This window comes from Solanum stenotomum, chromosome 12 (assembly GCF_019186545.1).
Source record: "Solanum stenotomum isolate F172 chromosome 12, ASM1918654v1, whole genome shotgun sequence".
Taxonomy (NCBI): domain Eukaryota; kingdom Viridiplantae; phylum Streptophyta; class Magnoliopsida; order Solanales; family Solanaceae; genus Solanum; species Solanum stenotomum.
This window is the reverse complement of record NC_064293.1, coordinates 32913439-32941338: the sequence shown is the minus strand read 5'-3', so window position 1 is coordinate 32941338 and position 27900 is coordinate 32913439. Positions and strand designations below refer to the sequence as shown.

The 27900-nt window shown below is 34.7% G+C and overlaps 4 protein-coding genes and 1 long non-coding RNA gene across 14 annotated transcripts; 2 read left to right on the top strand and 3 right to left on the bottom strand.

Moving 5' to 3' along the window:
- The first annotated feature begins 335 nt into the window (after window positions 1–335).
- On the top strand, window positions 336–9346 carry LOC125848660 (MACPF domain-containing protein NSL1). The gene is made up of 7 exons (XM_049528580.1): window positions 336–772; window positions 2002–2240; window positions 2994–3198; window positions 5893–5976; window positions 6068–6251; window positions 7609–7775; window positions 8435–9346. Exons 1-7 carry the CDS (start codon window positions 500–502, stop codon window positions 9122–9124), a joined length of 1842 nt encoding a protein of 613 aa, XP_049384537.1. The 5' UTR covers window positions 336–499; the 3' UTR covers window positions 9125–9346.
- A 918-nt stretch (window positions 9347–10264) lies between these two features.
- On the bottom strand, window positions 10265–11012 carry LOC125848700 (uncharacterized). Its single transcript, XR_007444548.1, has 2 exons — window positions 10773–11012; window positions 10265–10550 (listed from the first exon to the last, which is right to left on the bottom strand). It is a non-coding gene; the product is annotated as an uncharacterized LOC125848700 (long non-coding RNA).
- Window positions 11013–14094: 3082 nt separating this feature from the next.
- LOC125848681 (protein DEHYDRATION-INDUCED 19-like) lies at window positions 14095–18899 on the bottom strand. Its single transcript, XM_049528600.1, has 6 exons — window positions 18697–18899; window positions 18431–18570; window positions 15205–15282; window positions 14795–15084; window positions 14535–14651; window positions 14095–14409 (listed from the first exon to the last, which is right to left on the bottom strand). Exons 1-5 carry the CDS (start codon window positions 18791–18793, stop codon window positions 14543–14545), a joined length of 714 nt encoding a protein of 237 aa, XP_049384557.1. The 5' UTR covers window positions 18794–18899; the 3' UTR covers window positions 14095–14409; window positions 14535–14542.
- A 1463-nt stretch (window positions 18900–20362) lies between these two features.
- On the top strand, window positions 20363–23151 carry LOC125848690 (uncharacterized protein At4g28440-like). Its single transcript, XM_049528610.1, has 2 exons — window positions 20363–20797; window positions 22749–23151. The coding sequence occupies exons 1-2, from the start codon at window positions 20506–20508 to the stop codon at window positions 22934–22936; spliced, it is 480 nt and encodes a 159-aa protein (XP_049384567.1). The 5' UTR covers window positions 20363–20505; the 3' UTR covers window positions 22937–23151.
- A 1521-nt stretch (window positions 23152–24672) lies between these two features.
- Window positions 24673–27438, bottom strand: LOC125848695 (protein NUCLEAR FUSION DEFECTIVE 6, mitochondrial-like). 10 transcript variants are annotated; one of them, XR_007444547.1, is made up of 4 exons: window positions 27163–27438; window positions 26935–27056; window positions 26238–26312; window positions 24673–24925 (listed from the first exon to the last, which is right to left on the bottom strand). XR_007444547.1 is itself a non-coding variant. In XM_049528619.1 (4 exons), the coding sequence occupies exons 1-3, from the start codon at window positions 27312–27314 to the stop codon at window positions 25635–25637; spliced, it is 282 nt and encodes a 93-aa protein (XP_049384576.1). In that variant the 5' UTR covers window positions 27315–27438; the 3' UTR covers window positions 24673–24925; window positions 25623–25634. The 10 variants fall into 10 exon arrangements, 5 of the variants coding, with proteins under 5 accessions (XP_049384576.1, XP_049384572.1, XP_049384575.1 ...); XM_049528619.1 differs by lacking the exon at window positions 26238–26312 and adding an exon at window positions 25623–25642; XR_007444544.1 differs by lacking the exon at window positions 24673–24925 and adding an exon at window positions 25185–25642 and having other exon boundaries at window positions 26231–26312.
- Between the last annotated feature and the right edge of the window lie 462 nt (window positions 27439–27900).

Sequence of the window (27900 nt, the reverse complement as noted above, 5' to 3'; positions counted from 1 at the left end):
AAATAGAGAAATATCGTGTAAAAGAGAAATACAATAGATAAACTTAAGTTACTTATGTGTGTAAGTAGGGCCAGGCGCCGCTAGCTCCGTTCACATTTGCCCACAAAAATCCAACTTTACCATCTTCAGTCAGTCAAAGTCAAATCTTCTTCACCCAAACACGCCATAGAATTTTTACCCAACACCGCCAAAAAAAGCTGGCTTTTTCGTCACAGATGACTTTCCTCCAATATTTAAACTCAGTAATAATGACAAAATTATCCCCTCATTCAACAACCCACCCACTTCAACTTGTTCATCTGTTTTGTCATTTCAACAACAACAAGGGAATACAGACAAAATAGAAAGACTTGCTTTCTTCTTTCATCAGCTCAAATTCTGGAAATAGCACTTTAAGAGGGCAAAGACTCATATGAAGAAGACAATCACTGTAAAAAAATAGTTCCAGATTCTGACACCCTTTTGGGAAATTCGAATTGGGTTTGGTTTTTCTTGAGAGATGGCGTTAAATCCTAGTAGTAGAATGGACCCACAAACGGCTGCTGAAAGAGCCGTCTCTGTGATCGGGTTAGGTTATGATTTGACAAGTGATATCCGGCTGACAGCATGTAAAATCGGACCGAATGGGTCGGGTTTGATAGAGGTTGATCAGAAGTCGACCAAGGACCTGCTGGTGCCTGGTGGGGTGGTGGTTTCTAATGTTTCCACCTCTATCAAGTGCGATAAAGGGGAACGAACTAGGTTTCGCTCTGATGCTCTTTCTTTTAGTCAGGTAAATTCTTTGTTTCAGGTTTTTTCATTTCAAATTCTTTTACTAGTAATTATTTTTCCTCAAGTGTTTGATATGGGTATGAATGGAAAATGGGAATTGGGTAATTGTGGATTTCTTTTTCTAAGGATTTTGTAGCTGCTGCTGTTCTAAAAGAAAAAAAGATCCGAAAAATGATGGTGAAGAGCTTGTAATCAGTTTCAATTTGATGGTTTGACTGAAATTTCGTTTCTAGGAAATGTAATTTGCTTCAAAATGGGACTGGAATTTCTTTTCTAATGAAAAGAATGAAACTTTTTGTGTTTTTCTTCCTACTAGTTGAGTTTGAAGATTTTGGATTAATTTTATGTTTGTGATTAATTGATGTTTTTGAACCGAGGGATCTATTGGAAATAGCCTCTCTACATGCACAAGGTAGGGATAGGGCTGCATAAATACCACCCTTCTTTGTTTCAGTTTGTGTGATTACAGTAGGTAGATTGTTGTTGTTGATTAACTGATGTGCACAAAGAGAAACAGTAAATAATAGTGTTGCTATTTCAAGTCTCATACTTGAAGAAAAAGTAATGTAGTTACATTCTGGTGAGTTGAGTACAATATGGATAGAGGCGTTAAGCTATCTAGACTTGGATAAAGTTTTTCCCTGTTCACGTCGTTGCATGTGAAGGTTTCTGGTAATGTTTGGTCATACAATAGGTCTTCTTGAAGTGTTGGTTATTGGATAATATTTTGTCCAGTTCACGTAGTCACGCAGTTGCATGCGAAGGTTTCTGGTACCCTTTTGCTCATAAAATAGGTCTTCTAGAAGTATTGTTTATTCATTATTGTATGACATGTACGTACATCAATCTCTTTGGCTTCTGGAACTTTGTCACAGTCCAGTTCAAATTCAACATTGATAAATGAATATGGAGATTGGAGTTGTAAAATGAGATATGTTTTTACCTATTCTGGGGGTGGAGTGAATCTCCCTTTTGTTTCTTTTTAAAGAAAAATTTTATTTAAGAGGTTATTTCCCTCTTCCTCTGGGGCGTTGTTAGTTCTTTTGTGCATTTATGAGCAATCATTATGCTTTCCATTTGATAATTGCTTGGGAAAGATGACTTTTTGGTGCAAAACTCCAATTATTATGGGTCTTTTGATAATTCATTTCAGTCTAATGTTTCATACTTCGATGTGCATATCTGACTAATCTTTCTTTTTCTGCCCTATCATCTGCTTATTGCATTCAGATGTCAGAACAATTGAATCAGGAGCTGTCCCTGTCTGGTAAGATACCTTCTGGGTTGTTTAATGCGATGTTTGGTCACAAGGGATGCTGGCAAAAAGATGCAGCTTCGACAAAGCTTCTCGCTTTTGATGGTTGGTTCATTACCTTGTACAATATTGAGTTGGTGAGATCCCATCTAACACTATCTGAGCAAGTAAAACAAGACGTTCCTTCTTCTTGGGATCCTCCTGCACTTGCAGAGTAAGAATTTCTCATCCATAGTCATTTGAACAACCATTTTTAGACGCGCCAGGATATTATAGATAAAGGTTGTGTCTGTTCAAAATCTCAAGGATATATCTGGTACATGCTCCTTTACGAAATATGACATAAGATGAATTAGATTCGCAGAAGGTCTGAACTAGGGGGCTGCAAATTTTATTACAGAAGCATCTTTTCCCCATATTATGCTTTGTGTTTGGAAACTAAGGAAAGGAAAGAAGAAAAACTGAAAAGGATGGATATCATGGAGAAAGAGAGAGATCTGAGATTGTTTCTTTTGGTTGGGTGAATTACATTAGGATATTTATTTAGAGTAAAGATCTGTTTCTTCCTTAATTTTCTTTTCTCTCCTCCTAAGTCGAACGACAAGATATTCTCTCTTATCTGTTTCTATCCAAAAACATTGTCAATGCTTTCCGTCTTTTTCTATCATGAAGTAGTAAAAATTTGAATAAGGGAAAAGGGAATGGATAAAGAATGATTGAAGAACTCTAGAGAGTCGCTATGGCCCTGAACTTTGGACATGGGAAAAGCAGGTTCTTTACCTTAAGACAGTTTGTGGAAATCTTTGAATTTTACTGCTTCTGATTTTTATTTTATCTCCTTCACTGATTTTCTATGCCTTCTTTCAACTTCGAAGGTTGACATAACTTTCTATCTATTATACCTTATATACTAAGGTGGAAAATAGTGAAAAATATTAACTATGAAACCAATTGTATGATTTTCCAGGTTTATTGAAAAATATGGCACCCATATTGTTGTTGGGGTAAAGATGGGAGGTAAAGATGTAATTCACTTAAAGCAGCTGCAAAATTCCATTCTTCAGCCAATGGAGGTGCAGAAATTACTCAAGCAATTAGCTGATGAAAAATTTTCAGAAGACGTAAATGGATGCCAGATAGCAAAATCTGTTAGATCTACTGAAAAATCAAAGGTATCTCACATCTTATATTTCAATCTGTAGTGCAACTACCTTTTCTTTTAATATATATATAGATTGTTGTTTTGGTGCACCTTCTAGACAGTATAAGCGTGGGAAGGGGGTGAATAATGTTTTGACTAATGTTCGTCCTGTAATATTTTTCCCAACTTCATAGTAAATAGTTGAACTTGAGTACAAGGATTGTATTGGTTCAACCAACTTCTATATCAACAATTGCGGAAGCAAATAAGTAAGAATATTTTACGTGGAAAAAGGTGCTGTTCAAGGGAAGTAAAAAACAAGACCCACATTGGTAGTACTACTTTCAAAACTTCACTAAAACAAATGAGCAGTTTTGGACTTTTGGTTATAATTCTATAACCTTAGAGACTAACTCTAGCCATGAACAACCAACAATCACTTTGACCGTAGCTACACCTTCAAGCTAACTCTAGCGTAAAAGTACAAGATTCTCTCTCAAAAGATCACCAAAGAACACTGCTTCTAGAATAAGGAAATTATGTTACAAATCCGAACACTTGCTACAAGAACTAGACAAACTGTAGAAGTTGATGGAACTTCAACACTAGTTTTGGTTCTTCAGTTTTATCTCTTCTTGCTCACATAAACTTGATTTTTTGCTTTTGCTCTCAAGATGCTCTCAATGTAAGAGCATAAATCTGCAAGAAAGCAATTTCTACAATATATAGAACACAAGTCAACAAGGGTTAGTGATAACATGAATCGAATAAAATCTTCAAACCCTAAAGTATAAAGGAAGGATTATAGAAAACACATAACTTTCGTTAAAACAACTCCTACTTTGACTCTACTTCCTTGTGAACTTGGACTTCACATTAACATGCAAGATTTCCAAGATCCTCATTTATTTTGGCTACTAGGTCAGATCTATCTCATAATAAAACATGTTATGTGTGAAAGTGACTCCTTCCTAGCACCACTGGATCAAGTATCAGATATGTCGGCAGAACCATATCTATGGACCAGGTTCTTCAGCTTGTGAAACCCAGTTCAAAATAGCTTTGTTGAGGCGTCTTTGAGAGCAAAGAATACCCATTTCGTAGTCTTTTTGCTCATCGTCAAGCGTCTCATTATGTTACGACTCCTTTCAACCCAATTGATTCATGTTTCATTGTTGGAAGTCCACCTTGTGATATCAAAGGATTTGAAAGCGGCATTGAAGTAAATGCTGCTTTCTCCCATGTGAGAATTCTGAAAGTTCAGGCTGAAGTTCTATAGTGGTAGTTCACAGTGGGTGAACTTTGGGTTTAGGAAAAAGAAAAGGGGGGTTTCGGTACAGATGCATTGGAAAATGTTGATCTACAGTCCTAGGAAGTAGGGGGAGAGTGCTCGCCAGATAGAGTTAAGTATTAAGAGGGAAAATCGGAGAATGTTTCTGAGGAGAGAGAGAGAGTCGGAAGGAGGTGTTGGGTCGTGTCAGAAAATGGGGTTGTGTCGATCAGAGATGAAGTTTGAGAGAGAGAATATCGGCAAAGGATTTTGTGACTTACTTCAGGATCTGGGTATGTCAGCATTTTTTCTCCTTTCAACTATCACCCTCACACTTGAGGATGTGTTTTTGCTTGCTAAGCTAATTCTGTCACTTCCGAAATCTTTCGGAGGATAATTATCCCATTTTACTGATGAGACTTTGATGATTGATGTGCTTCATAGCTGTTCAGGCATGTAGAAGCCATGTATTGGTGTACTACATAAGCTGCAATTCAGAATAAGCCTCTATAGATTCATATATATTGAGAATGATGCTGGCTCTGAAGCAATAAAATTCTGCATAATATTAGTTATGGTGTCTGTCAGTTCTCTTTGATAAAGGACATTCAGAGTGTTTCACTGCCTTCCTCCAATTAGTTTAAGCTAGTCTATTCTCTTCTAAGATCGAGAATGATTTAACTAGGCTATTACAATTGAGATTTATCAATATGATTTTAGAATTTCTTGAAATGGTAAAAAGAGCTACTGTAAATTTAATTGTAACACCATACTCCCTCTGTTCCGATTTGTATGCATAGTTTGGATGTACACCAAATTTAAGATAGAAAGGAAGACATTTGAAACTTGTGATCTTAAATATACCATTACATTTGTGTGGACACAAGACTTTTGAAACTTGCTATTACTTGTGTTGCTACGAATGACTTGTCATTGGGGATAAAATGGGAAATTCAAGTTAAACTTTTTTCCAAATTTACCCCAATCAAGACAACAGTCTGCCTTCTAATAGAGGGTGCTGTGGAAGAACTGAATTGAGGCAAATTTAGTTAAGTGCCACCCTTTTTGGATTGGGCTAATAAAGAAATAGTGTCGTGGTACAATGTAATGCTAAATCCGATTCTTGTAGAAACATTTATTGCTAGTGATCAATCTTTTCAATAGAACGTAATACTGAAAGCTGGACACAAGCAAAATGGGGTTGAGGGATTGAAATCTATTGTTTTAATATAACTGAGAATCTACAAGCCCCAAGTCATAATTGTGATGGAACAAAGTTATGTATGGGTTAGTCAAACAAACTTAGGGTAAATAATGGCATGCCCATGGATTTCTCCAGGAAAGGTAAGCAAAATGGAAACACTATGTTCATTGTAAAATTTGATTACAAGTTATTTACACAGATCAAACAAAACAAATAGTCTGACAGGAGTTCCAATTTCTTACACATGACAGGGCGAAAAATCAATATTCTCAGATCCGCATCTACCATTTGCAAACTCAATGAGACCATCTATTATGTCTCACTCGAAAGCTGATGTAAGTTCGTTTTGTTTCCTCTGAAATGAATTGCTATGTGTTCTGTTGATAAGCTTTTTGTAAAGGGTTTGGATTTGAATTCTTCACGCAGGATCTACTAAGTATTCATATCCGCCGAGGAGGTCTTGATTTTGGTCAAAGTCATAGTCAGTGGCTTCCTACTGTATCACAGTCTCCCAATGCCATATCAATGTCGTTTGTGCCAATCGCTTCACTTTTGAGTGGTGTAAGGGGCAGTGGATTTTTAAGCCATGCAATTAATCTTTACCTGCGATGTGAGTATGTCTATTTCATTGTTGCTTTATTCTTCTGGTGGAAATGATGTTCTTCACCGTGTATACCTGAGGTTTTGGCTATTCCTGTGAATATAATGAGAATCAAAATATCAACAAGATCTAGCTTTTTCTCTTCTCCCTACAAATTCCAGCACGAACAGACGGAAGGAATGGAAAATGAGAAGGGAATAATATGCACAGCATTTCAATTGAGATATTCTTTTTAGAATCAGCTCTGAGCCTTAGTTTACCTGATAAAGACAGACAGATAATTCACTTACCAGTTATCCTTTGCTTTGAACTCTTCCTTCTTATCTATTTGGATTTTTGAGCAGCAAAACAGCCTTATACAATGAATAGATTGTTGTAATTGATGCAGACATAAAACCATTCATTTTTTTTTCTATATGATACAGATCGTCTTTGAAAAGATATTAATGGGCCATTAGAGAGCCCTAATTTCCCACTTTGTGGGATTTCACTGGGTTTATTGTTGTTGTTGTATTAGAGAACCCTAATTTGCCTAAATGAACTATTGAATATTGGAGTGGGACTGTTCCAAATGAAAGAAATGGCTATTGAGAATACATATAATTTATATTAACTAGTATGGGATTTCACCACAAAGGGATATTGGTGGGATGGATCCCTCATCCCTTAACTAGAGGTCTCGGGTTCGAGCACTGGGAATGTAAAAATTTCTAGTAGGGAATGCTTCCCTCTTAAATGGACCCTATGTTTACACGAATCAGGTTTAGTCAGGTCAGAGTTCTGGATACCAGCTGGTTAAACAAAAAAGTTTGGGATTGAGTTGTAGTTATTGCTATTTTTCATGTATTTCATAAATATAAGAATGTATTGGAATACAATTAGGCTATCTGCATTAGTTTATTGAAAAAACAAAGCATCGCTGGATTGATAACGGTACAAAACCAGATGAAGAGTTCTATCACGTGGACAATGAACAAAAATACACACACGATCTTATAAGAAGTTGGGTCAAGCATTTTGGCAATTGGAGAAGTTATCCTGCTTCAATGTGTGTTTTCAGTTTCCATCACCAGCTTCTGTAGAATTGTTTGGGTTACAAATCCTACATTTTTTTGCTTGATCTTTGCAAATGTCTTCAGTTTTGTGAGAGCAGAACATGTGACTGTTACACTCCTATTCTGTGGAAGCCCTCCCACAGTTTAAACATATATGACTTCTATGAAAGAATTATCTTCCTTGTATGTTTAGGAAGATCAAATTTGTTTTCGTGTCAACAGTTGTGAAGTTCTTTTCCATTTATTTCATTTAGAGCTACATGACTAAAAACTGCTTCTTATCTCTGATAATGAATATTCTTTATTTGCAGATAAACCGCCAATCGAGGAACTTGAACAATTTTTAGAATTCCAGTTACCTCGGCAGTGGGCTCCAGCATATGGTGATCTTCCTCTTGGTCATCGCCGCAGAAAACAGGCCTCTCCATCCTTGCAGTTCACTTTGATGGGTCCAAGGCTATATGTTAACACTGTAAAGGTATATCTTCATGTGTTATAGAGTGTAAGAACATCAAGAAAGCTTTTTCTCTAATCAGGATTTTCAAGAGCAGCGTTTTGATGTTTTATATTTATCAGCAGAGAGACCCAATTATAGTTAAAAATTTACCCTTTTCCCCTTACTTGGAAGGAATAAAGGAAATGCAGCAAGAGCAGTTCTTTCCTATGCTTTTCGAATGTGCATTGACTAGTGTTGTTGTACTAGTTTTAAAATTCAGAAGGACGGTGCACTTCTATAGTGAGTTTTGATTTGATGGCAAACCTTTATGTTATTTCTCCTTGATCTATTTTGGAGTAGTAGAGATGATCATTTTCTCGACTTGGTGATTTTGACCTATCAAACAATTCCTTGAGAGCCTGTTAAATTTCTACTCTCGTGTTTGGGGAATATGCAATCTACCTCCTTTATCCCCCAGAGAGCAACCTGTGCTTCAACTTTCTTTTTGCTTTATATAAGCATAAACTTTTTGCAAAAGGTGTGACTATTGTTGATTTTGTTCTATGATCAGCATTTCTAAGATCTTAAAGAGCTGAAGATTAACGTAACTATAATTAGATAGTTTGTTATTTTGGGGACATCTTAGTTGAGGTGGGAGCTCTGAATGATCTTTCTTTTTCTCCTCTTGCTAATATTTGCAGGTTGACTCTGGAAACAGGCCAGTAACTGGTATTCGGTTATACTTGGAAGGTAAAAGGAGCGATCACCTGGCTATCCATCTTCAACATCTATCAGCACTTCCTCAAAGTATCCAACTAACAGATGATCTTAGCTATGAGCCTGTCGATGAACCAGTTGAACGAGGGTATCTTGAACCTGTCAAATGGAGCATATTTTCACATGTTTGCACTGCTCCAGTAGAATACCGTGGAACACGGATCGATGACTCTGCTTCTATTGTGACGAAGGCCTGGTTTGAGGTGAAGGTTATTGGAATGAAGAAGGTCCTCTTCCTGAGGCTGGGATTCTCAATGGTCGCCTCAGCGAAGATCCGTCGGTCAGAGTGGGAAGGACCAGCAACCACATGTCGAAAATCAGGTTTGATCTCAATGCTGATCACCACCCCATTCAGTACAAAGCTAAACCAACCCCAGAAGCCAACAAAGGTGGACTTGAATTCCGCGGTTTATCCTGGTGGTCCACCTTCACCAGCAAGAGCGCCAAAGATGTCGCACTTTGTTGATACGACAGAAATGGTAAGAGGTCCCGAGGAGTCACCTGGTTACTGGGTGGTTACTGGTGCAAAGCTGTGTGTAGAAGATAGTAGGATAAGAATGAAAGTGAAGTACTCCCTCTTAACCATACTTACAGAGGAGTCATTGTTGATATAAAGGATTGAAAGATTGCATTTCATATTTTATCTTTCTTTCTCTATAGGACATTGTGTATACTTCTTGTGATGTTTGCCCAGCCAGATATGCAAAATGGTGTTATAGCAAGGTCAAATTGGCCCAGTTAAAAGTTGAGCGTGTAAAGAAACTATGAACTTTTGTTGAAAGAAAACGGAAGAGTTTTTGAATGTGCATTTAACGTTCCTAAATGCACTCTTATTATTTCTCTGATCATTGCTCTCCGGAGTATCTTTTTTGCCTACAATATATTTGTGCTTGAAAATGTTTTGAAGAAAACATCTTACTGTTTGTTTGTGGTTTTGGCTCAAGTGACAAGTCTCTTATTTGCAGTTGTCTAAAGTACATTCGAAGTAATAGGAAAGATATATATTTTTTCCAATAGATATCGGTACTTTATTTGATCTGAGAGTGTTCTGAAAATAGTTTCTCTACTTTCAAAAGATTGGGATAAAGCTGCGTGCGTACACACCACTTTCCCTAGACCAAATGAAATAAAAATTGCTAATGTAGCAAATGTATGAGCAGCAACCAGTACTTGCGTACACAAAAATAAATAAAAAATTGCAACTCTTTTAGATTAGATTTGTCTAATTTATGTACAAATACGATTAGAATAAATACTTATTGTTTTATAATATTTGTATCTCTTTAGATTAAATTTGTCTGATTTAGTATAAATACAATTAAAATAAATACTCTATTTTTTTTAATAATAATTGTATCAATATGAATGTGACCGAGTCTGATACAAATATGAAAATAAGAATTAAGGGTACTACAATTACATTCATTGTTTATCCATTTGCAGATTGCACTTCGATTCATGTTAAAATTTTATGAATAATTCTGTCAGGAGATGACATGAACATGTTTTATAGAGAAACCATGTTGTCAATCTACTAGTCTTCAATATAATATTTTTTTTTAAAAAAATAAGAGTTGAAATTAAGGTTGTTGTACAACAAGAATAACCATAGATCTGAAGATGATAAATGTATGCAAATCATAACTTACTTTTATGCACAAAATAGACTGATTTCAATATATCTTCAATTTTCAAAAAAAAAATCAAGGCGTCAAGGTAAGATTATATAAGAATAAGACAGTAAAATAATAAGATACAAAACAACTGACCCAGTAGATATAATTGAAAGGTGGTTGTACCACTTAAAATAATGGCAAAAGCCCTTTCAATGATTACAATATAGATGATATATTTTCTCATCATAGGTATTCTCTTCCATTTTCTATTGGGACTACAAGTCTACAACAATATAAGTAACATTTGTCTTATAAAAGGTAAAAGAAACAAAAAAAATGAAATATATTTACAAAATAACATAGCTGTTGGTGCAACCTTACTTTAGTTCGTCATCATCTTCACCAACCAACAAATCCTAAGAAGCTGCACCCAATAAAAAAAATTCAAAAACCATATATTAAAATTAAATAGTCAACAAGCTAATTAACTCGGAAACTTAATTAACGGTAATTGAACGTTCAAATTTGCGAAGATTGTCGATAATAGAAGATCAAATCTAATTAAAATCATATTATATAAATTTTGATGATTATTCATATCGCTCCATTTAAACTCGTTGATCTGATAAAAAGTAAAAAAGTGTACCTGAGAGAACGAATTGCCATATGTTGAGAGAGAGCATGGAAGAAGAAATTGGCTCCATGAAGGAACATCACAACACCAGTACATCCTAGCACAAACAATTCAAACATCCTTAAATTTTGTTTTTTCCAAAAGATCATAAAACTAAACAACAACTTGGGGACTGTTTGTTTCTAATGTTTTGCAGATAGATATTTGATGAAAGAGCATAGAGATGTTTTACAGAGTGGGGGCTTTTAAATAGAAAAAAGGACCAAACAGGGAACAAGGGAAAATGCATTATTATTTTTTAATTTTTTTTATTTAATGGGATAAATCTTTGGTGGAAATGACGTGGACATACAAATATCAATTCATAATCAATGAGATTTATAGGCTGGCCTGGATGGGCTTATTTGATCCACTTGGTGGTTTAGGCCCAATAATGCTGGACTGTGACAATTGACCCCACATTAATATTTTACCTTGACGTCTAACTTACAGAAATTCCACACATTTCGGAGCTAATTTACATGATATCCAGAAAGTTTTCATTGTTCTCAAATATATTTCTTGGTTGTTCGATACATTGCAAATGATACATTTACTTAATAAAAGAGATGTGTTCGAGAGGAGATAGGGATGTATCCGAAAGAGATAGGGATGTATCTGAGAGGGGATAGGGATGTATCCGAGGGGATTTTTGTAATTTTTGTAAATGATAGGGAATTACAATTTAGAGATTATGATGTCTTAAATTGTGTATTTATGTAATTTTTCCTTTACGTATTTTTTTTTAAAAAAAAAGAAAAACTTTGACATGCTCATTTTTGTTTAATTATATGCGATAATAAGTTCATACTATTTTTGATTAATTTATGATTAAATAACCATAATGTATTTAGGGAACTTTAGCAGACGGGAGGAAATTTACAACGAACAACACAACAACAATATTAAAGCATATTGTTGGAATAATAATTTGTCCTAGTTAAATTAAGTTTTGTAGTATTATAAAGGGATAAGGGTTTGAAAAATATTCCAACTTTGGTCGGATTTGTCATTGCGATACTAAACTTTCATGAGGACCTATTACCTCCCTAGACTATTTAATACCGTATTTTAAACATATATATTTGTCCACGTGGACATATAAAATAATGTAAAATTATAAATAGTGATGTGTCCACGTGGGCACATATATACCTTTAAAATACACTATTAAATAGTTCAGGGGGGTAAAATATACGGTATTAAATAGTCTAGGGAGGTAATAGGTTCTTGCGAAAATTTAGTATCGCAACAGCAAATCCGACCAAAGTTGAGGTATTTTTCAGACCCTTATCCCTATTATAAATAAAGATGTTGTGAGCCTTTTTTATTGTGTAGAATTATTTGAGTATATTAATATAATATTTCTTCACATAATAACCAGGAAAAGAAATAAAAATGAATGTCAAACTATTAGTTTAATTTTGATGCGATACCTTTTCAACTAATTGTCCCTTTTTATATCTCAACTCTCAAACCATTACTTTTAAGCTACTTCTCTCTCCTCAATTCTTCTTCATTCCTTTTTTTTTTGTTTCTCGTCTCATATTTTGTGGTCTAATCAATTTAAATTTAGAAGCAGGTAAAATTTATTAAAGAAGAAAATATTTTAATTTTTTTTGTACTGGAGATCCTTAATTAAGAGCTGAGGGATCTTAATTATTCTCTCCCCTTTATGTGTGACTCACTTGTATATATAGAGAGAAACTTTTCATTCTATTAACATAAAAGTGAGAAAAAAAAGATTATCATCTTTTATAATATAGCATCCACATATCTGACATATTAGGTGTGTGCAAAAATTGAATCGATCAATAAATCGAATCAAAAAAATGTTATTGGGTTATTATTATTGGGTTATTGGGGTTGTAATGGGTTTATAAAAAAAAGTTATTGGGTTATTGGTTTGATATCTGTTTTTACTTTTCGGTTATTGGATAAATCGATAACCCAATAAAACGGTAATAATTTACTACTTTAACCTTCCTAAATATTAGATATTAATAATTTAATATATAACTAGACATTATAACTATATCAAATTATTAGTACTCTACTCACTTCACACTAGGTTCGCAATTGTAGCTATTTGAATTTAGTTTTAGTATGTAATTGTAGGTCGTAGCTTTTGCAAGTTTGTAAAGGCTTGTAATTTGATTAACATAAGAAATTTTATACTATGTTTTAGCGATGACATGTAATTATAGCCTTCGCACTATATTTTCTCTTATTGATGCAATTTTTCATTATCTTTCTTGTTTTACTATATCAAAGCATTTAGAGAAGTGAGAAGTCATATAATATTATATGGACATTTTCTTATTGGGTAACCGAACCGATAACGACCAAAAACAGATAAATCGAAAATCGATAAAACATATCTTATTGATTTGTTATTGGGTTAGCATTTAAAAACCTGAAAACCGACAAATCGAACCGATAATACATAAAACCAAACCGAACCGATCGATGCACACCCTACGATTTACGAATATGACATAAAATGAAAATAAAATAAAATAAATGGGACCAAGTTGAGTAAATTTGTTTTGTTTTATTTTTTCCATCCAACAACCACATAATGCTTTCTATCTATCTAGTACAGCACCGACCTGCGTAACTGCTGACCGTCCCATTGCTGGCTGGGCTGTTGCAACTTTGTTTTATTAGGTATCAATCTTTTTCAAACTATATGTATTCATCTGCTCATATGATTTGTTAATTAGGTCTTAAACATAGATCTATCCTCTAATTATTATTATTATTATCATCATTATTGTGAACTATAATTACATAAATTTTGGGAATGTATCTAGTGGTACCAACTACCAAGAGATGGCTCAAAATGACTTCCAAAATGGAATCCAATCCTTATTTTTAAATTTAATATTATTGTCGCTCTATTTAAGTCTATCTCCATCGGTTAACCACATTTATGTCGGGCCGCAATCAATCTTAGTGTTAGATTTTGCCTTTGACAATCTGAGTAGAGTAGGACACTAAACTTTGCTACTCCTCACATTTAATTTTGGATATTAATGGTCAGACAGCTAGATCTTGCACCTGCAATTGAGGAGCGCTTACTAAAAGCTATAGCTGATAGCAAAAGCGGTCAACCAAGCAAATGTCATATTTGATTATGATGCCGACCCAGGCCACCTAACCCTGGGTCTTGCCATAGGCGGGATAGTGACATTACCCAACATGATACAGCTAATAAATGATGTCCATGAAATAATTATAGATCAAGCTAGGAGTTGTAAAAGAGTGTACAACACTGGGAGGAAGAACAAGACAACAAATATTAGAGAAATAAACTTTCTTTTTCTCCTTTGTATCACAAGAGAATAAAACAGTGAGAGTAAGGGGAAAACTATAAAGGAAAAATAATTAAAACAAATGGTGCAACACTGCTGGTACACATCTAGTGCTGCTGTCCTGATTAAAATCCTTCTTGCCATGTCAAACTACTTTTCTGCAATGCCTAGATTACAAATTACAATATCACAATATCATTAAAGCGAAAAACAAACTTAGGTAGTTATCTTTCTCAGGGACCAGATCTCTGATTGAGAGGACTTGAGGAGATGGATGATTATGCATCACTATGCTGCATCAAGAAAACATCAAATTAGACATACTGGATTTTTCAACAAAATGAATCGATAAACTATCTAAAGATGCCCCTTATCTGAATTTTCAACTTAAATTATTATCTTGTATTGCAATACTTACTCCTCCAATTAGTCAGCTAACAGAGAAGAGGCAAACAGATCTTGCACGAAAACAGCTCTTCCAGTAGCCTGTCTTATCCTCTTTTCTCTCTCTTCCGCACTAAGTGAAGGGTCAAAACTTAAGAAAATGAAGACAGTAAGATAGAAGACCTTTCGAATATATCATTTTAAGATTTTTATAACCTCAACTACAGAGTTGAAAAATACAATGGGAGAATTTGGTAGATTTAAATTGTAAAGACAAATAACTAGCATCACTACCTTAACTTCCATATATGTTGTGATGTCACATTCTTTGTAGTAGAGTCCTCAACACTGGATAAAACAGATTTTGAAATTTCCTCTGCTTCAAATGTGGGGTAGTTCAAAACTAGAGATGAGAGGAAGGGGTCATTGGCTGCCGCTGCAGTGGTTGATGTTGCAGTGCTTGATCGATATCCACTGCCTCCTAAAAGTACCTGCAAATGAGCTTCACGAAGATCTCTACCTAGTAGAGAAAGTGCCTGGCTGCTAGGAATTGCAACTTTACGTAATCTACGGCGCCGCTGCACGTGTTTCAGAGTTAAAGAAACTTCACCCGGATAGGAAATTATTACAGGGAAAGAATTTGCAGCATACTGTTTCAACAAGAAGTTATCTTTATAAAGTAATGACAAAATCGAAAAGGATATCCTCAGTAAGTGTCCATGTTGCACTGTAATATGACTTAGCATGTCCCTTGAAACTTTATGAGAACAAATGGGACAGACCTGCAATGGAAGGCATACAGAATAGGTAAATGTTTATCCAGCAGGTTAGACTCACTACAAGATAAGATACAAGGAACAATTAGATGGTAAAAACAATAACATTGCAAGCATTATATGCTGTAATCATCACGTTCGTCTGGAGAGATTGCATTTAGAAAGGTAAGACAACAACAACATATCCAATATAGTCCCACAAGTGGGATGCAAATGTAAGAAAAGAACAGGAAAAAAAACTGAAGGCGACATATTCCTCGGGTACTAGAGCAGATGAAAAAAAGGAGTAATCTAGCCTCTAAGCAGACTAAAGAACTAAGAAAATTTAGTGAAATAAAATCCAGACTCAATCTTGATTAAGAGCAAAATTTTCCTAGCTTGGAAAGGCAGAAGGCACTAAGCAACTTTAATAGAACAAAATATTGAGTATTGAATGAAGCATGCCCAAAATGAGTGGAACAGACAACTTGTTCTAATCTTCTAATGTTCTTCTTCAGCACATAGCACAGAAAGGAGTGACATCCAACTAATAACTTCAACGCTGTAACTCAAATATCCTCTGATTGGAGATATGAGATCAAAGACAAAGAGGCTGTTTGATTAATTTCTCAACTACAATCACAAGGATAATTTTGGTCATCCCAATATTAGTGCAACACATAAACCTTAAATCCACTATTAGAATAACGTCAGCAGTGTAACCATCCTATGAAAATTGTGAAGGTTACAAACGCATGCTGGCCATATGATATCTATATAGAGGACTGAAAATATTTGATATTAAATCCTGACCTTGGCTCAACTCCGACATGGCTGGCATCACCTACATGTATTTCAAATTAGGCGAAGTGCCTTCTAGAGGTTGGAGTATTATGTCTTATCAAGCTTTTTGATGTTATAATAAGGAATTGCAACATGCCTAGCAAAGGGAGATAGATTGCCTTTTTTCCAATTATAAGAAAAAAAAGATATTAAAAGTAATACGAACTGCTAAGGGCTGCTTCCTTGCAATGCATCATGCCCGTAACGCTGTGTGTGACCTGGATGGACGCACGATGAAAATTTGAGAAAGGGTGGTAATGCATAAACTTAGAAGACATTACAACAATAACATAGAATCAATTTGGATTTATGTACAGGAGATGCGAAAAGAAAAGCTTTATTTTTACTATGAACATATATGTGTAAGGAGAAAAAAGTAGGATCTTTACATGATATACATTTTTTTATGATCGAGAAATTTGCCTGGAGCCAAATCTTTAGATCTTTACATGATATACTTTTTTTATGATCGAGAAATTTGCCTGGAGCCAAATCTTTAGCCCAACCACANGAGAGAGAGAGAGAGAGTCTCTTTCAAAAGAGAGACATAGATTGCCTTTTTTCCAATTATAAGAAAAAAAAAGATATTAAAAGTAATACGAACTGCTAAGGGCTGCTTCCGTGCAATGCATCATGCCCGTAACGCTGTGTGTGACCTGGATGGACGCACGATGAAAATTTGAGAAAGGGTGGTAATGCGTAAACTTAGAAGACACTACAACAATAACATAGAATCAATTTGGATTTATGAATAGGAGATGCGAAAAGAAAAGCTGTATTTTTACTATGAACATATATGTGTAAGGAGAAAAAAGCAGGATCTTTACATGATATACTTTTTTTTATGATCGAGAAATTTGCCTGGAGCCAAATCTTTAGCCCAACCACAGCCTTCGAAAGTTGGGGATGATGGGAGATCCCCTCTACCCTTCTCCACTTAAATATGGACTTAGTTCGCTTGGCATAGACCCAAACTTGTGAGCTAATATACAAGTTCCCGAACTTTTTCCAATTGAGCTAGTTCCCTAACTTTTGCCAATTGAGCTAACCCCCGGGGGTGTCTAAATGATATCATAAACCTTGAGGAAGCATTTGGCAGCGTCAAATAAAGTCTTGAGTGTGTACCGGAGAAGATATGAAGTTACTCGGCTCAAAAAGTGAAGTTATTCAGAATAGGGTCGCAAGAAGAAAAAGAAATGACAGCAAAATGTCATGCCACAAAACAATATGGAACAACAGATGGCAAAAGACAATGAAAAAAAGATACTGCGTGATTACAAAATACTACAACTAAATACAGACAAGAGTATATGAGGCTAGCCCCCTCCCTCTCCCACCTAACGAGCGGCCACACTTAGCTACCTACTAACATTCTACTCTAATCCTCGACCTCCATACCTTCCTATCTAGGATCATTCCTCTGTAAGCTGAAGTTATGCCATGTCTAAGTCTAATCACCTCCCAAGCCATTTTCGATCTACCTCCTAACTTTTGCTATAGTCAATCTCTCACCTTCTCACCTCCTAACTAGCGCATCCACTCACCTCCTCTTCACATGCGTGAATCATCTCAATCTCTCTTCCCTCGTCTTGTCCGTCATGGATGCCACTCCCACCTTGCCCCATAAAACTTCATTCGTGATCATGTCTCTCCTAGTGTGCCCACACATTCATCTGAGTATCATCATCTCCACTACATTCATCTTCTGAATGTGGGCGTTCTTGACTTTCCACTACTCTACCACATACAAAAATGTTTGTCTAACCACCACTCTGAAGAAATGAAGTTATACCAAAGATATTCATACAAAACTATTACAAGGATAATTTAGGCTTAGTCATGTACACAACTTTTACAAATTCTTTGACACTGACTTGGTGTTTACTAATGAAAATTTTGACCTATCAACAAGAAAAATAAGACCTTGCAGTTTCATTGTTGCAACTTGCATGTGCCAAGATCTAACTCAAGCTCTGTTACTGATGCGCCGGGGAAAAATATACCACCAATTCCTGCCAGCATCTAAGCGATGGAAAGTTAATCTGGTATAGATTTTAAGCAAACAGAAAACTTTTCTTCTGTCAAACCAATGGTTCAAATATCTTCCTATAGCTTATGTAAGAGTAATCAGTGACCAATCAACCAAGATTGTACCTTTACCAGATTTTTACCCTGTATATGTCTTCTTTACATACAAGCCACTTATTTCAGGGAAATGGAAAGAAGCCTCATATTCAAATTTGTATTTACCCAAAATCAAATAAGCAAATCCAAACAATAAATCAAAAACAGATACATCTAGTTAGATATAATGATTTGGAAAGAAACTTACAGTTACTCTGGACTCGCAAGAATGTTCCTCTTCGAGATGTGAACAAAGAGAGGCAATATCAAAATCCTCATAACAATACGGGCATGGAAAATCGGGTCGGACCTCTTCTTCAACCTCGAAATCATCGATGCTCAGCCTATCTACTTCAACACAAATCATACAAAATTAATTGCTATGTTTTTAAATAAACAGAAAAAAAATCTCATTTTTTTTTACAGATCAATGAATGAAAAAAAAATAAATCCAAAAGAGAAGAAAAAACAAACCCAGTTGAGAAGTTTGATGATTGTAGGAATGGTTTTGCTGTAAATTTAACTGACGTTTAGCAGCTGCAAGACGAGAGGTCCAGAAATCGGAATCCATGGAGAAAGAGAGGAGAAAAGGGAAGAGGGAGAGAGAGATGGATTTGAGCTGAAAATGAAGAATAAAAGCACAAAAAGGAAACTAAAAATTAATTATTTTTAAAATATTGATGGAATTAAATTAATCCATAATTTATTTATCTATGGATGTTGAAATTTGAAAATAGAACACTGTTTTGACTTTTTTTTTCTCTTTGCTGGTGATGCTCTCATAAATTTTATTTTAGTATAATAATTGTGCATTTGTTTAATGCTTAAGGAGGAAGTGGTTATGGTGGTTCTGGTTATTGATGAGAAGATTAAAGGGATACTATCTTCCTTTAGATTTACTTATCAAATATTTTTATTTTTCATTTCAAGTAGAATATTTTTCTCTTAATTTATTTGGAACCTTCAATTTATATTTTATTATATTAATCATTATTTTTTAAGCCTAAAATCAAAATTTGACATATAAATCCAAACAAACTATTTGTGTGTAAGAGATTGCAGGGGATGACAGGTGGCAGGAGTTTACGTAGTGAAATATATTGTTAGATTTTTCAAACACTTGTTATTATTACAGATCCCTATTTACCCGATGAATTTTAGCTATACTTTTATTTTAAAGAAATATTTCTTCTTAATACTCAGGTAATATCTATGAGTAACGAAATATGGATAACTTATAAATTATACTTATATTGATTATTATTTTTATTGGACGTGAAATGAGTTAAGACGATATTTGTTTTGAAATAGAAAAAGTAATTTAAAAATATTATATTTTTCTATCATGATTTATATAAAATTATTTTAGTGAATATGAAGTTTAAACTGAAATTTAAAAAAATTAAATTTATAATATTAAACACATCATAATATCTCTATATTATATAACTTCAAAACTTATTATTTTAAATATGTCATTTATGGTTATAAAAAGAATGTCACTTTAAAGATAAATAGTAATAAATTTCTTTTTAATTTTTTTTGAATATATTTTAAAAATAGCGACACAATAATTGAAACTGATATACTAGTAACATTTAGGAAGGTAAGTGAAAAGTTTCATTATTCTCAAATATAAAAATAGATTACTTTTTTAATAAATTACTAATTATTGATTTGATTATTTCATTTTCATTAAAGCTGAGTTGAGTGAAAAGTATTACCTACTTCAGTATTGAGTGGTTGTATTTACTGCAATGACAATATGACTTGACTTTTGGGTCAATTCAATTTTGATTTTATTTTAAATCACACCTTATCATCTCTCCCAATAAATATATCAAACCTTGTAATTTTAATTTTTTACATAAATATTTTAATTTTTATCTACCTATTAAATGTCATATAAAATTATAAAAAAGTAATATATGAATAACTTTATTCTTATCCAGCTATCAAACAATTCGTGAATTTTTGGGGAGACCACTTGTTAATTTATAGGTTACACCAACTAAATTAGCTCATAATGGATAATATTTCTTATTAGGTATGCATTTGAAAAGAGTTTATGAAATAATTGCAATTAAAAAGCCAAAAGGGGTAGTTACCTTATAAGCAGACCGAAACGACGTCGCCTCTTTGGTAGCGTGAACGCCACATACGGCAAACCATTCAAGCAAATCCATTTTCTTCAATTCCTGAATTCACGATTAGGGTTAGGGTTAGAAAAACCGATCTCTCAAAAAAATCAAAGAATTTTGTTCAACCATTTCTCAAACCAAAATGGCAACAAGATCCGGTAACCGACAACAGGCTAATTCCGGTGGAGCAAACACGGCGGCGAAGCCAGCGATGAGAAAGCCAGTTTTCACCAAAGTAGATCAGTTGAAACCAGGAACAACCGGTCACAATCTTACTGTTAAGATTGTGAATGCCAACACAGTACTCAGTAAGAAACCTAGGAACCCATCATCGTTACGTGTTCCAGCACGCCCTCAACAGAATACTCGCATCGCTGAATGTCTTGTTGGGGATGAAACTGGATCCATTCTTCTCACTGCTCGTAACGATCAAGGTTTGTTCCTTACCCATCTATGGATTTATGTTCATCACTTTTGTTTGCAATTTTGAGTCGAAAAATTGGGTCTTTTTTTGACATTTTCGTGATCTGTTTGATTTTATGTGGTTTGTAGATTATGGTTTTTATTGATCGATAATTCGGTCAGAGGAGGGTGGGTTGTGATTGAAAATAAGACTAGTTATTAGGATGCAGTTATAGATGTATGTTCTAAGGGATCCAAAAGTGTGCTTTTTTTATGTGAATCTGCATTTTTTATGTACTATCTTTTCAAAAATCAAAAAGAGATATATGTTTGTGTAGTTTATTGAGTGGAACTGTATTAACAAGAGAGGGATAACAAAGTGTTAAAACTTAAAAGCCACCCACATCTAACTATAAGGTTCTGGTTCGAGTATTCATGGGAGCAAAGTGGGAAATAGTCGTGGCTGGACTTATGGTTAGGGGGTTCCGGGTGATGGATTTCACCATATGGAAAAGATAGGAGTTGCATTAACATTTTGTTGTAGGGGTGAAGTGCTGGTGCAATTAGTTTTGTCACCTAGTCAAACCGCATATAGAAGAACAAAACTTTTTGCCTGTTCGACACCCATCACTTTGGAATGATAAGGCAGTGTTTGAAATAAAAACATTTCAGTTTTAGAGATATGAGTTCTGTTTTACTTTTTCAATTCATTTTTCTTTTTAAAAAAAAAGAACTTCTGTAGATACACTTTTCATTTTTGACTAGTTTTCAAAAGGAAAATCTAAACCCTTCTTCCACCTACCCTCACTTGCTAATGAACCTTAGCCTACTCATTCCAGTGTTCCTTTCCTCATGCCGAAAAGGCATTCATCTTTTGTATTGAGAAAGGATGTGAGACCAATGATGGAATAAACATCTTGTTCCTTTATTGGTTTGTCTGATTTTTGCTGGGTGATGTCTTTGCGACTGCTTTATTGTGATTTATGGTGGTGATTGTCTGAAAGAAGTAAAGAGGGTTGAATGAGGGAAGGAATTGATCTTTGAGAGTGTAGAGTAATCAGAGGGATTCTGACAAGTTGATATTCACGGGATACGTGGGGAGTGAGAAATGTGGAAGAAGTTGGATAAGTATTGAAATTAGATGATTTGTAGGTGATCAGCTTCTAAAGCGAGATACGATTAAGTTAAATTGTTAAATAGCCACTACCTTCTTTTACAAGTGTAAAAGCCTCACCACTCAGGTGTTTTCTAGACGGGTTCACCATTTATCTCTAAAATATATTCATGGTTTAGGCTTCTAGATTTTCTGTTTGCCTATAAAGGAAATGTAAATTCACACCAGACTCCTATTGAATTCAGACCCTAATGTCCGATACATAAAAACATTTCCAGTTCTGGTTCCGTGTTCAAGTGGAAGTATTAGTTAACCTGTTGTAGAGTTCAAAGTTCACATTACTTGGTAAGGTATTCATGGCTCTGTTCTACATGGTAGTCCAAGAAATATTAAGCAGGAATTGACAAGCACTTTAGTTTAAAATATTGTTTGATTTTGAAGCTTGTTAAGGTGGTGACTAGAATTGTTAACTTGTTGATTGACTGTTTAGTTTTCAATGCTTTTGTCTGAGTCAGATTAACATGATATTTAGTATAGAATGAAGTTCTATTAATGTGATTTTGTGGATAAAGGGTGTGTTTCCTTCAGTTTTTGCTTTTACTGTGCAACTTTGTTTTTGTTTCTTCATGATCAAATATGAATTATCAGATTTTGCCTCCCGGAAAAGAGGGAAAAACATATTTTTTAGTCACAGCTTTGACATTTTATGTAGCGAGGAATGAGAGGATGCTTTCCCAGTGCTACTTCTTGCGACTGTGATATACCTAAATGTTTACAAAATTGTTGTATCTCCTGAATATATATTTTTGCTCAAGGGATTCAGGGGGAAGCTTAACTTGTTTGTGGTGACATCTTCGACTTCTTTGCAGTTGACTTGATGAAGCCAGATGCCACAATCATAATTCGGAATGCGAAGATTGACATGTTTAAGGGATCTATGAGGCTAAATGTTGATAAATGGGGCCGTATTGAGGCTGGTGAGCCTGCAACTTTTGTGGTCAATGAAGAAAACAATTTGTCCTTGGTTGAGTACGAGTTGGTGAATGTCGAAGAATAGAAGTGGGTTTACATAACTAAGGTGGGTGCTATAGGGTAAATTTGCTTTTGTGGGTATCTGTTTTTGATATACAAATCTCACTCAATAAATTAGTTGTTGCGTTGAAGATTCTTAATATGTGGTAGGACTAATCTAATGTCGGTTCCTTGTAAAAAGGATTCACCTTATCAAGAGTGTGTTAAGCTGGGTATAACTTGTTATTAGTATTAATATATCTTGCTTTCAGTCCATTTTCTGACTTAGATTATGTTCCCCTGCTAATTTTCTATTACTATTATATTATTTTTCCTTGTTCTATATGGGTAATGGGTTTCACTCTCTTCATGGATCGTAATACGCCATCTCAGAAATCGAAACTCCATTAAAAGATTTCAAAGTTGGGTAGTTTTCACTTCTTAATTAACTGCCAAATCTCATTGTGGTGATATTGATAATATACTGTTTCCTCTCTGGACTCTGTTTACATTATACTGAAAAATTCCATTCATAAATAAATGGCGTTAATAACAAGTGTGAATGTTTTTACTCAAAAAAATGAGTAATAAAATTTCTCTCCAATACATACTCTACAAGTGATGTTTTGGGGTCCATCTATTCTTATCTGTTTGCTTGTTTAATTGACTCGAGGACCCAAACCATACGCCATTCAAGATGACTAATTGTGTATACATAATATTCAAATGCTTAAGGAGAAAGCAGATTGTTTTACCCTTGTCGTCCTTGTAACTCTAATATTTACAATCCCACATTTTTGGATAATTTTTCTACTTCTCTAAGACCCGTAGTTTAACTTCACTGGGTGAATGTAAAGCTATCAATGAAAAGACCAAGAGTTATTATTACCAAAGGAGAACTGAATTTGAAATAAACGGAAAAAGAAAAGGAGAGAAACTTCATTAGCATCATTGCAGATACTTGAATAATGAATAGTTAAATATTCTACCAAGACATCTATTTATAATATAGAAACGAATTATACGTCTCTCTTTTTGGTAATGAAACCCTACTGTGTGCCAAGGAAAGCAAAGATCATCATTTCACTCCAAAATACATTCGAGCTCTAGTGTTACGTCATCAATGTAGATCCATTGGACATTCACCACGTCCCAAAACATTTTAACAATCATCCATCTACAATGCAAGAACAAAGGGAATACTTGAGGAATGCAACAGATATAACCCAAGTAAATTACCCATATAATAACAATCAGAAGTCAGTTAAGGAGTGGGGAGAGAGGCATGCGAAGGAGTCGAAGTTAACAGTCTTATAGGGAATTCATAGCATAAATAGGGAAGACCCAAAATCTTCAAACTGAAAGGAAGTGAAAGCTAAGTTAACACTTGGAATTTAACCTCAACTACTCTGCTGTCACCATTCTAGACATTCAGTTTCTTGATTTGGCAATTGAAGAAAATCTTGCACTAGATTATTTACTTCAAATCAGACTTTAGGAACATTACGTATTCATCAAATTTGAAATCAGAGGCAGATGCACATTATAAGGAATACCACCCAACGTCAAAATTTAGCTCAGTCGAAGAACCCACATATTACATTCTTCAGAATTTGAATGTATCCAAGGATGCGTATAACTTCCCCGACAAAACTTACAACTTTCCACAGATTTGGCAAGAATATAGCTAAATCAAAGATAGAAGATTGATTTATTTCATTTAAACTGGTAAAGATATGATAAATCTGATACCTTGACTTCTACTCATTTTTCTCGTATAGTGTCATAAGCACTAGAAGCTTTAAAGGGGGTTGAACAAATAAAGTGCATCTGCCTCCAAAGAAGCCAGAATTTACTGGAACAGGTCAAATGGGAAGAGATAAGAATGATAATTCAAAGACAGTCACAGAAGAAAATATATATTTCTTCATCAGAGCTCATACAGTACTCTATTTTTCAGACATTCTCTCAAGAGTGTGTGGACATTAAACTTCGCTTGAACCTTCCGACATTCATCATAGATCATCATTGCAATCTGATTAAATACCAAGTATTAGAATGACCCTAAGCATGATTAAACTAACATTAAATGAGAAAGGAAACAATTGTAAGCTAAGCAAGAAGCCTTCAGCCTATCCAATTCAGTTATCTGGAATTTTATCTAAGGCACCAACTCAATCAAATGCTAGTATCTTCACATCAATTTATAATCACGCAAGAATAGCAACTTGGAGCAAATATATAATTTTAGATGCTTCAAAGTTCAAACAAATACTCCCAAGAAACTAAAAATATGGTCAATAAAACACCAGAGGTTAAAGATGACATTATTAAGGCCTGTATAAAAACATTTTTGAGACAAATTAAGGCTTTAAACATCTCTCAAAATCTAATAACAATGAGCTTCCACAGGACTCCAACGTCTAGATACCAAAATACAGTCCAAAAGAAGCCAGAATTCACAGAAAGCTAAGAGTCCCAAGTTCTCATTCAGTACTCTACTTATCATTTGCTTAGACTGCATGGATATAAAACTTCGCTTGAACTCTCTGACATTCATCATACATCATCATTGCAATCTGATTAAACACCAAGTATTAGAATGATGCTGACAACTTAACAACTACAACTGGAAATTCAAAATTCATATCTAAGCAACTTTTGGTCCCACAGACTATCTGATTCAGTTTTCTTGAAGCTTATTATGAAATTAACTCATCAACAATCAATACCAGCTGCATGATTCACAAATCTGCAAGAAATAGGTATTTCGATATCAATCTACAATCAGACAACACGAATTATTTAAATGCACATTTCAAGTCCTAACACTATGTCAAAGTATATCTTTTTTTAGGAATGCAAGCTGAAGTCATAATAACTAAAGGAGTTTCAGTTGGGAGTTAGCGACTGCCGAAATTTCTTCAGAGATTAGAAAGGTAAAAGAAGGCAAAAAGACATACTACAGTATCAGAAATTGCAACTCTAACATACATTAGAGGTCAATTCAATTATCAATAAGTGTCAGTACACAATGAACAGCATTTCAGTAATATTTATGATTATGAAAAGCTGCATCCTCACATAAATTTAATACTCAAATTTGTCTAGATATTTGGACGGAAAGTAATGATTAAGTCGTTCTTCAACACTGGGGAAAGAAAAAGAATGGCAGCATAAACCAAGATGATCCTTTTTCTGCAGATACTAACATCTTTTACTAGGCAAATCCACAAGTTTTCAGCAAATTCAAGCTTAATTATGTATGAAAAATCTCAGATGTGATGTTCCTCATCAACCCTAAGTGAAACTAAAAAAAGGAAAAAGAAAAAACTGCTACAAGTTACTTAAAACTCCGGCATAAGAAGATATTCGTATAACTTGAACTTCATTTCATGATCTTCATCTAGTCCTCTTTTGCCCTACAAGATCAAAGAATATGCATTGTTTACCTTTACTGGAGGAAGAGGAAGTAACATGTAGTAAAAACTGTGGCTGTTGCATAAAAACTGAATTTTAAAAGTTAAAACAATTGAATTTATCAATAAATAGAGTCCTTTGATGTTTTGCAGAAAAAAGGTGAAATGAACATTCCTAAATAATTTGGTATTAACAAAATAATTCAATTAAATCTATTGCCCAATACACATACTTTTTGTTCATCACCACTTATTCTCTCATCGCGAAGGGAGGGAGGGAGTTGGAGGGTCAAAAAACTTCTTTTGAAGTTCAAAGCTACAATAAATGCCCACATTTCAGGATTGTAAAGCAATAGTATGCAAACGCTACCTACATATCGCCTACCACTCGACTCAAAGGATAAAACTGAGAGTAACAGAGAACATGTAAAGCCACACATTTTAGTTCACTGGCAAAACAGTCAAATCAATACATAGTACAATCTCATTGTAACCTAAGAAAACATAATTTAAGGCGAAACAACTACAATTCCACACCTTCACAGACAACATACAAACAAAATCATTTATATAACAAGCATAGATCAATATAAGAAGTGCAAAATGAAGGCATATGAAAATATACCTTCAAGAGTCCAACCATAACTCCGAGGAGTAGCAGAGAGCATTGAAGTCAGCAACGCAGTAGCAGTGGCAGTGTGATAAGGAAGCATAGTTTCCACTGCACAACTCATTTCAACAGGCGACCTTCATATAAATTGCCAAATTCAAAAACTTCAATATCTTGTCACAATATTAATACTCAATTAATCGATGAAATATACAAAATATAACATCGTGTTTACTCCGTGACCTGAAAATGCGAGCAGCAAGGGGTTTTTGAGTGGGCATGCGAAAGGGAGAAGGAGCGGCCTTGGGCTTGGCACCGGCGGCGAATCTCGTGGAAGCGGTTCTGGCGGAGGAAGTGGCAGAGCGGAGGACGGACCTGGCGGCGAAAGTGGCCATTTTCGGATCGGGGAAAACTCTGAGAGAGATGTGTTCCTACCGGTGAAATGCTAAAAGGGCTTTGTTGGGGTTTTAGGTTCTGAGATTTCGGGCCGGTTCCAGTCTTTTTGTTGTAATAGATAAAACGACCACAAAAGAAAGAGTAATGGCACTAGAGGTCACTAATTGTTTTGAAGAAGTTAAGAATGAGATTTAACTAGAATCTACTTCCTATTTTTCTTTTACCAATCCCAATCCCAATCCCAATTCTTTTTATCTTCTATTTTTCTTTTACCAATCCTAATCCCAATCCAAAAAAATAACTCACTTGTATTAATTGTCAATGACACTACATATCATATAATTTCTTGTTTAGCTTGCTTATTTATTAGGTGATTTAGTTTTCCATTATTTATTTTGATTTTTTGTTTGTCATAGTGTGTTATGACTTTGGTAAATAATGGTAGAGTAAGATCGCACTCTCGAATGGGGATGAGGGCGGAAACCAAGGGTGGCAAGAGAATCGCTAGGCTTAGAGTTGGATTTTGGAATATTGAGGGTGTAATAGGGAAATCTATAGAATTGGTGAAGATTCTTAATAAAAAAA

Bases quoted from the DNA above. Each gene is read 5' to 3' on its own strand.
- LOC125848690 (XM_049528610.1), top strand. From the start codon at position 20,506: ATGGCAACAAGATCCGGTAACCGACAACAGGCTAATTCCGGTGGAGCA. The intron at 20,798-22,748 runs GTTTGTTCCTTA...ACTTCTTTGCAG, and splicing joins CACTGCTCGTAACGATCAAG to TTGACTTGATGAAGCCAGAT.
- LOC125848681 (XM_049528600.1), bottom strand. From the start codon at position 18,793: ATGGATTCCGATTTCTGGACCTCTCGTCTTGCAGCTGCTAAACGTCAG. The intron at 18,571-18,696 runs GTTTGTTTTTTC...GTGTTGAAGTAG, and splicing joins TCATCAAACTTCTCAACTGG to ATAGGCTGAGCATCGATGAT. The intron at 15,085-15,204 runs ATATCCTTTTCG...ACTCTGAAACAC, and splicing joins AACATGGACACTTACTGAGG to GTGCAGCGGCGCCGTAGATT.
- LOC125848695 (XM_049528615.1), bottom strand. From the start codon at position 27,314: ATGGCCACTTTCGCCGCCAGGTCCGTCCTCCGCTCTGCCACTTCCTCC. The intron at 27,057-27,162 runs GTCACGGAGTAA...ATTTATATGAAG, and splicing joins CTTGCTGCTCGCATTTTCAG to GTCGCCTGTTGAAATGAGTT. The intron at 24,926-26,934 runs GTATATTTTCAT...GTATTTAATCAG, and splicing joins TTATGGTTGGACTCTTGAAG to ATTGCAATGATGATCTATGA.
- LOC125848660 (XM_049528580.1), top strand. From the start codon at position 500: ATGGCGTTAAATCCTAGTAGTAGAATGGACCCACAAACGGCTGCTGAA. The intron at 3,199-5,892 runs GTATCTCACATC...TACACATGACAG, and splicing joins GATCTACTGAAAAATCAAAG to GGCGAAAAATCAATATTCTC. The intron at 5,977-6,067 runs GTAAGTTCGTTT...TTCTTCACGCAG, and splicing joins TGTCTCACTCGAAAGCTGAT to GATCTACTAAGTATTCATAT.